At 49.7% G+C, this 9375-nt stretch overlaps 1 protein-coding gene across 1 annotated transcript in view; it reads right to left on the bottom strand.

Moving 5' to 3' along the window:
• The window catches only part of Tgm4 (transglutaminase 4), a 33878-nt gene that overhangs the window by 24160 nt on the left and 343 nt on the right, over positions 1-9375 (bottom strand). The window contains exon 2 of the mRNA XM_055601700.1: positions 2783-3013. Coding sequence (XP_055457675.1) covers positions 2783-2798 — 16 coding nt within the window. The 5' untranslated portion in view covers positions 2799-3013. The remainder of the gene's footprint in view (positions 1-2782; positions 3014-9375) is intronic.

Raw genomic sequence — 9375 nt, 5'->3', positions numbered from 1 at the left:
CAAGGAGCTGGGCTGAGGCCCGCCCCTTCAGGAGGCCACTGGTGAAGATGCAGTCTCAGTAGCAGCAAACCTCCGGAGTTTAGGATCATGGGGAGCGGCTGAGGCATGTGGCAGGGTGAGGGCCCATGAAGAGAGCCAGGAGAGGCTCCTGGTAAAATCTCAGCCAAGGAGCCTAAGAACAAGCCCTTGTGCTACGGACGGCAGACAGAGAAGTGGAGTTGCCAGGCCCCGTGGAGCTCAGAGGTTCATGTGAGAGTCGGACATAGGGTTTTCTTCATCAGTGATTGATGTGGGAGTTGCCAGCTCACTGCGCAGTGACACCCTGGGCTGGCGGTCTTGGTTGCTATAGGAAGGCAGTATGGGCAAGCCACAAGGAGCAAGCCAGTAGGTAGCACTCCTCCATGGCCTCTGCATCAGCTCCGGGGTCCAGGACCCTGCACTGACCTCTCTGACAGAAGTGTGGCCTGAAAGCTGTCGGTGGAAATAAACACTTTCCACCTACATCACTTTCAGTCACGGTGTTTTATCACAGTGGTAGAAACCTTTCACTGTGTCCAGCCTGTCCACCGTATCCACCCTGTCTACCGTGGTACTGTGTCTAAGGTGTCCAGCCTGTCCAGCCTGTCCACTCTGTCCACCATGTCCACTGGCCCTCTGAGGCCGCCCCCGGCATTCCTTGGTCTGTACAGGGCACAGACCCCACGGAGCACGGCAATCGGTAAGCTTTCTGAGTCTTCCCTTTCCCAAAGAGAACTGGGACCTCTTCAGATTAGAGTGTAAACTGTTGTCCTAGGCACACAGGCCAAAGAGTTGTCACTAATTTAGAGCACAAATGTCAAGCCTAATCAAAGGAACTCATTTTCAGCTCCAGGAATTTACAGGGTTTCTACAAAGTCACAGGTTTAAAACCAGAATAATCCACTCTACAGGAATTATATAAGTAGTCTCTCCAAGAAACCAAAGATTAAAGCAGACATAGCAGCTCATCCACTATTCCCCACAACGGCACAAGTTGGTTGTTAGCCTGGGCTGCCAAAGTGAGGTCCAGACCAGACCTACAGATCCTGAGATCTGTCTCACCCCACACCCACCCCAAAGGAAAATAAATTGGATGCTTTGAACTATGAAATATCTAAGTGAAAAACCGCTTGGAACATAAGGAGTTCAAAAACATTGTGGGAAGGGAGCTAGAAAGACAGGTTTAGTTCCCAGCACTCACATGGTGGCTCACAACTGCCTGTATCTCCACTCCCAGGGGACCAGACGTCCTCTGCTGGCCTCACAGGCACCAGGCCCACAAGTGGTGCAAAAGATGGGCATGAGGGCAAAACACCCATTCATATAAAATAAAAAAATTACAAATTAGTAACCAGACAGATTTAAAACAACTTCTAAAAATAGAGCTCTTGAAATTAGATCTAGAGTGAAGGGCACTGGAGAGGCGGCTCAGCAGCTAAGAGCTTTGGCTGCTCTTGTAGATCAGGGTTCAATTCCCAACACCCACATGGCACACATGACAGCTCACAAGTTTCTATAACCCCAGTTCCACGGGGTCCAGTGGGCTCTTCTGCCTTCCACAGGCACCAAGCACACACAAAAATAAAAAATAAACATTTCAAAAAATAGTGAGGGGCGGCAGGATGGCTCAGTGGGTGAAGGTGCCTACTGCCATGCCTGCCGGCCTGAGGTAAACAGTGTGAAGGTGTCAGATCCCCTGGAGCTGCCATGTGGGTGCTGAGGACCTCTGGAAGAGCAGCCAGTGATCTTCACTGCTGAGCCGTCTTTCCGGCCCCTCAGTTAGGGCTTCTGTTGCTGTGATGAAACACCATGACCAAAGCAGCTTTTGGAGGCAGGGATTTAATCTGCTTTCATATCCCCAGTCACAGTCTATCGAGGGAAGCCGAGGCAGGACCCAGTGCAGCAGGAACCGGGAGGCAGAAGCTGATGCAGAGGCTCGAGGGACTGCCGTTTCCTGGCTGGCTCCTCCTGCTTGCTCAGGCTAATTTCCTACAGAGCCCAGGGCCACTGACCAGGGGTGGCACCAATTGAGAAGATGCCCACAGCCTGACACGACAGAGACATCTCAAGGGACCTTTCCTCCCCTCAAGGGACCTTAGCCTGCGTCAGACTGACATACAACCAGCTAGCACACTTGTCCTTAGTCTGCAGATTGCTTTCGCAGACATGCCTTTTGTGAGAAAACCCAAAGACACATCGCTGACCAGTGTATGGCAAGCCTCAACCTGAACCATCTCTGACTAGCAGTTCCCTCGCAGCAAACATGGCCTCTACCAGGACCCCTGCTGTGCTTGTCCTTTGAATGTGGGCAAGCCATCTGAAGAGCCTCTGTGGCCTAGGAGCTATGAAGAACCACGTTTTTCACTTGATGCCACTCAAACTATGCCCCTTTGCAGAGCTCTAAAATGGCCATGCCTTGCCTGAGCCATGGCTCTACATCCAGAGAAAGGCTGCAAAATGCATGCTGCCAGCCCACACAGGGCACTAAGTGGCCCATGTGAAACACCAAACGTGGTCAGCATGAGGGGGTGTGAGCGGACAGTGAACAGGCATTCTTCTTAACCTTCACAATTGTTTGGGGAATCTGAAATTACTTTGTATCTGAAAGTTTAATTTTCTTCAGTGACTAAGACAGTGAGCCACATTCAGGTTGGAGGACAATGGCCCAAACTTTGTGTCTCAAGGCAAGTGGCTGGATCAGAGGGCTGGACAGCAGCAGTGTCCAGAAGGCCACTATGCCCCTGTGCAAGTTTCACCCACTCACCACTCCTGGCGTCCATGGTCCTGTGTCTCGCTCTCGCTTGCTCGCTCTGCAGCCCTGTCAAGACTCCGGTCTGATGCCGACGGCACTGCCACAGTCACTCTCAGAGCAGGATACGGCCCCTTTTTATGTGGTCCCGGGTTAGATGTGACCCTGCTGTGGCTGCCAAGGGGCGGGGCTTGGGGACCATATCGATCAGAAACAATAAAACCTTAATCACCTTCCACATCAGCCCTAGGAGGAAATACAGGAGACAAGATGAGCCTACTTTAAAGACAGGAGACCGAGATGGCGCCGTGTATCTTCTGTGACCCCAGGAGCAGTCCCAGCCAGGGCCCTATTACCCCCGAGTAACTGGGCAGATCTTTCCTGGCTTTGTTATCTGTTTTAAGTAAGGGATGGGTGATGTTTTATTTTTGGTTATATTTTGAATGTTTAATGCACACACCTAGCTCAGGATTGTTCCAGAGTCCCCAGCTACCAATTTACCACTCTCTTTTACACGCTGGCAGACATGCTGTGTCCACTGGAAATACGGGCATGCATCACACGAACAGTGCATTCTGCATCTGTGGCAAGGACTTGGAGGTGCCGGAGACCCTGCTGCCCACATGCGGCAAAGTCAGTCACCCCACGGTTAAGCACTAGTTTCTTCTTTTGAGTGCTGTAGGGAAAGGCTCCACACAGGTCACTTGTCCTTAGAATGTGTCTGTGGGAGGCCTTCTTGTGAAAATACTGTTCCAAACATGCCCAGATGTGTGTCTCATGAACTGTCTCTTCCTGCTCTCCTCAGGGCACCTATAAGGCCTTTTGTCTGTTGGGGTGTGCATGTGTGCAAGCGTGTGGGTGCATTCACCTGTGCGCGTCATGTTAGGCCGCCCCTGCCTGTGCACACATGTCTGGAGGCCGGAGGTTAACGTCAGGAGCTGCTTTCTGAAATTAGCCACCTTTTAACATTTTTATTGTTATTTTTTGTGTGATGTGTGTGTGTGCACATGTGTGGGCAGGTGACTGTGGAGGAACCAAACTCAGATCCTCTGTGAGGACCATCAGCAAGTGTTAACTGCAGGCCTCCACCTGACCTCATTACTGGAGACAGCATTCCTCAGTAAGCCGGCTCACTGAGACGGACGGCCAGCCCCCTGCAGGGAGCGTGGTCTGTCTTCTCCAGCGCTGGGGAGACAATCACCGCCACATACCCAGCTTTTAAATGGTTTCCAGAGATCTGAACTTAGCTCCTCGTGTCTGCTAAGCATTCTACCCAATGGACCATCTCCCGACCCCACACTGCCTAACTTTTTTAATGATGCTAACTCTAGTAACGAGTTAACATCCTTGGCACAGCAGCACAAACCCAGAGCAGGAGTGAGACCTCCTGAACCCAACATTTGGTAACTGCTGTTGTGTCCTTAGAGAGTTGTCTGAGCGGCTGCGTTCCTTCCTGGGTCACACAGTCCGTGGAGCAGAAGTTGCCCTCCCTGGCCTTTGTCTCGCTGGAGGTCACTGGCACTGACGGGCTGAGACTCTGCATGTGCAGATAACTGCCGAGACGGGTCCCGATCTGCTCTCACACTGACAAAGGAACAGCCCGGGCAGGCTCTTTCTGCAGGTTTTACACCCTGCTTTCAGGCCAAGCATATCAGCAAAAGACTTGTTTTTCTATTTCCTTCAGTATCATCAGAATTTAGGACCATGTACATGAATTACATAAAACTAAGCTGCTCCTCATTTGAAACAGAAAGGATAGAAGCCTTTGGAAAAAGTCCTGACACCGGGACCACAGGGTCTGTGTTCTGACTCCTCTTCTTAGCCTATGTAGTTCCTTTCACAAAAGAGGAACCTAACAGCATAGGCTTTCTCCAGTGTCTTCTGGGCCAGAAACCCAGGATGGCAGCGTGAGAGCAGCCATATCCATAGAGAACAGACTTGGGGTCACACCCAGTGTGTGGTGTGGTCTGAGGAACCTACCCAGTTTCCCTTCTTCTGCCTCCACTGAGCTGGCTTTAAGTCTGCCTGAGTGGTCTCTCACTAGCTGGTACTAAAGCCACTTACTCTTACCTTCCCAGCCTGATCCACAGGAAGCAGCAGCCGGTTATACGTCACAGAGGCTGTCACCTTCCAGAACTGCTGGTCTAGCTATACCAGGGCCTGGTGGGAAAGGGTGGCTATACGCCTATCCTGTACTCTTTGTTGTCTGCCCAGGGAAGTGACCAGGCGTTGGTCCCACCAGGGGATAGAAGGCCCTGAATGCACCTTCCTAAATGGGTACTAGATATGGCAGGGTATGGGAGGAGAGACACTGGCATGAAAGGTGAAAAGTAGGAGAGAGAAAACGCACTTTGTCATGAAACTATCAGCCAGGATTGGATTTGGTCATTTTTCTGCTTTTACCCTCCGGCTGGACTCGTGTTCAGAGATCTTGCTCAACACTGAGTATGTGAAGACTGAATTAACTAAGACAATGTGTGAGGGTGTGCCTCACGGGGCTATGGCAACTGTATGCCTGGCCAGAGCTGGGGCAGAGTTCAGAGGGCCCACAGGATGGGTGCGAAGCAGGAACCCGAGGACGAGCTTGTAAGCCAGCTTTTCCTGTCAGAGCTGGGAACGCAGCTTCTCTCTTCCCCGGGGAAGTCTGGGAAGGGCTGCTTTTGGGGACCCACACTCCCTCTGCTATCCAGCCTCTGCTCCAACCTCCCAGTTCTGAGGAAGAAGTGGCCACAGGCCTGGCAGCCACCCCAGTGCCCCAGGAGTTGCCCTGGCGCCACACATCGTTCTGGGTCATAAAGATGTCCTCCTATGCTCCCGGCCGCGCTGCCCGTGGAGACAGGGAGGGGTTGGCAAACAGCACCCAGAGACCTCAGTGAACACAGCTTTTCTTCTTGTGTCTGAGCCTCTGCTTATCACTGCTCAGCTCATATGTATACAAACAACTTTATGAGAGCAAATAAAAGATCTTAATAAACCGCACAATCTCTTCTCATCAAGCCATTCCAGCGCTGGGCAGAGCCGCCCCTCAGACATGCTGATCTCAGTCGCCCCTGCTGCCAGGGCCGGGTTAGGCGTTTCTTACCATCAGCCCTGGGGGTCACACAGCAATGAACTGCGCTTTCTGAGGGCGTTCCCCTGCTGTGCCCTCTGTGGGGCCCAGGCTTGACTTCCAGTCTGATTAAGAGCTGTTACTTGGGACAGACTGTGATTGGATGGACAGTCCTGGGTCTCCAGTAAAAAGAAGGCTCAGGGTGCTGTGTGAGGCCAGCTTGGGGACAGGACGCGCAGCTGGACGGGCAGCAGGTGGAGGGAAGCATGTGCCCCTAAGCCTGTCCTCCTAGGGTGGAGGCACCGGAGGGTGGCACCCACCTAAGATCCCGGCAATGAGAAAGTAGGGGCAGAAAGGCCAGGAGTCACCCTCAGCTGCGCAGTGAGATCGGAACCAGCCTGGGCAACATGAGACTGTCTTAAAAAGTCAGTAACCCCAAAGAGAATTTTGAGAAGCCATTCTCTGTCTCGTTCCAATCCTACTGAAACCCATTGTGCAATGCGTATGTACCACCGAACTTGCCATATTTGCTACACTTCTTTGTGTGTGGCAGAACACAGCTGGGCTAGAAGAGCCTGTGTTTCCTAGATGAGCCACCACAGCAATGGTAATTTCTTGTTTCATTATGTTAAAAAAAAATCACCATTCCAACGTATCAACAAGCTGTTGTCTTTAAAAGCTCATAACACACACACACACACACACACACACACACACACACACACACACACTAAAAATTCCTATCTCCTTCTCAAGGTCAGAAACTAAAACATCGTGGCTACATTGAAGGCCCAGCCTGTGTCTCCTTCCTCCTCCCACACCTTGTCAAAATGTAAACACTACCTTGAGTTTAGGGTTTCATTTGCCTGCCTGCCTATATCTATCCATCTCTCTCTCTCTCTCTCTCTCTCTCTCTCTCTCTCTCTTTCTATCTAATCTATCCGTCCATCCATTCATCCAGCTATCATCTATCTTTATCTAAGAACTAGAGATTAAATGCAGAGCCTCAGGCCAGATAGTCAAACGCTTTGCTACTGAACTCTATTCCTAGTTCCTTTGCTGGTTTAAAACACCATCCATGTGACTATTTTAAAATAAATAGCATTGTTTGGGTCTGTCATTTTTTGTAAAGTATAGTATACTGAAGTGTTCTTAATGTCCTCACTCCACACATGGTGTGTGTGTGACGTAGATGAGTGTGTTTGTTGTGTGTAGCTAGAGGAAACCCTGAGCTTGGTCCTCATTTTTTACCGTTTGAAGTAGGGTTTGCTGGGCACGGAGCAGCGCACGACAGGGTAGCTGGCTTGTGAACTCCCAGGGGCTCCTGTACTAGCATGCTTGGCTTCTCGTGGATTCTGGGGTCTAAGCTCAGGGCCTCATATCTGTGCAGCAAACACTTTCCCCGCTGATTCCTACACCAGAGTTTTGAGATTTATTCATCCACAGGATCTATGCCTTGTTTTCACTCCTTTCTAGTGTCCAGTTTCTCCTTATTTTTCTCCCATTTGGTATTATCATCTCAAAATTTTCTAATTATTTTCAGTTGCAATACACATTTTTACTTGTCTCCTTGGTCAGTTCTGAAAGTTTCCAGGACTGAAATTACTGTTTCAATGTACATTGCCAGATTATGCTACCACGTCCCCAAATAGGATGTGTCTCAACTGGTAAAGTTCTTCCCTAGAATGGCTAAGCTTAGTTTTTATCTGCAGCATGGAAAAACAAAAGAAGAACACAACACATTACAGAGTTCACTTTGCTCAAGCATGCTGTCACTTGCCTGTAATCTCAACACTTAGGCAAACAAAAGAGGAAGACTACACATTCAGAGCCAGCTTAGACTACATAGCCAGACCCTGTTTCAAAGTAAAATGTTTTCCAAAGGGCCACCCTAACCTCCACACAGCAGTGGACCAAGGGAGTTGACAGCGCTCTGCAAGCCTGGGCTCTCTGGATGGTGCCGAAGGATGAGCCTCTGCCAGTCTTGTTGGAAACGGCGTCTCACTGAGCACCACCCCTGCTTTTGTAGAAGCTACACCTTAAATCCAATAAAACCCACCTGCTTCAAGCGTAGAAACTTAGCCCTGCCCCTGATGAAGGAAAAACAAGAGGTAGAACAGATCCATCAGCCAAAAAAGTCATGATTCTTGGCCCCAAGCAATCTTGACCTGTTTCCATTATGTGAACTGCTAAGAAAAAGGCAAAACACCTTTAAAAAAATTAGTGAAGGGCTAAAGAGATGGTTCAGCTTTTAAGAGTGTGTTATTGCTCTTGCAAAGTGCAAAGGACCCAGGTTCAATTCCTGGCACCCACAAGGAAGTTCACAATCACCTTTTACTCAGTGCTAGGGGCATCTGATACACTAATATGCACCCCCCCAAACCCACACACAGCACTTTAAAATACCCATAAAGGGAATCCATTGTTTTGACAATTCACAGAAGAGGGAAGTAGAAGCATCACAAGCCTGGAAAGATACGGCCTCAGAATTAATAAGGTTACTGCAAATAAAGGCCAGAGCAAGAGACCTTTGCTGAGATCTCGGCTACCTTGACTTCCACAAAGGCCTGTCTCTAACGAGGTCTGAGAGTCTGAGGTGGTTTTGTGGGAACACAGCTCAGTGGTGACAACCTTTCTCACTGCTGTAACAGGGTGCCTGACAAACAAAGGGAGGAAAGCTTGACTTTACTCTGTCTCAGACTTTGGTGGCGGAAGGCAGCCACAGAGCAGGAACGGCTCTGGCCCCGTCAGGAGCGTCAGCAGCTTGATGACGTCCTTCTCCTCTCCTCCACGACCTTTGGTGCACACCAGAGCACACCACCGCCGTAACTGTGAGTCTATCCTAATGTCAGTACCCTGCTGTTTTGCTTGTCTATCTCTGTGGAAATTTTAAAGGTAGAACGTTGTTCTTCTTAAAGATGGCTTGGCTGTTAGAGGCCTGTGAAGATTACGTGTGGATTTTAGGGAGTATTGTCATCGTAACAATACTGAATTTTCCATGAAATTCAGTATTTCCGTGTTTCCATTCTGTTTCCCAACTTCTTTCAGCAAGTACTTCCCTGGTTAAATTTGATTTTTTTACCCCTTCTTTTTGATGATTTTGTGTTTAAAATTGTTTATAAATTTCCCTTTCAGATTTCTCATTGTTAGTGGCCCTGCTTCTCTCTCCAAGCGGGGCGTCCCAGATCTCTTTCTGCTGACTAATTGTTCCAGGTAGTACTGTTTTGTTACGGCAGCTTTTCTATTTTCACCATTTTGCATGTGTAAGGGGGTTTATGTCAGATGTGGTTTCTGGGTTAAGGGACTTGATCCTCCAGGCCTCCTGGAACCTGACCCAGCCAGGCTTTGGCCACCCCCCTCTCTCACAGGTCAGCCTCCTCATAGTCCAGTCCCCTCGTGAGCAGCGTTGGCATGGTGTACACAGCACTCTGAAATGTTTTACGTGGCCGCTGTGGCCTGGTCACCCCTCACCCGCTGTTCTAACACCTTCTTTGTGCTGAGCTTTACACCATACAGTACACACACACCATACAGTACACACCATACAGTACACACCATA

Source organism: Psammomys obesus, unplaced genomic scaffold (assembly GCF_907164565.1).
Source record: "Psammomys obesus unplaced genomic scaffold, mPsaObe1.curated_primary_1811, whole genome shotgun sequence".
NCBI lineage: Eukaryota > Metazoa > Chordata > Mammalia > Rodentia > Muridae > Psammomys > Psammomys obesus.
This window is presented reverse-complemented; position numbering and strand designations above follow the sequence as displayed.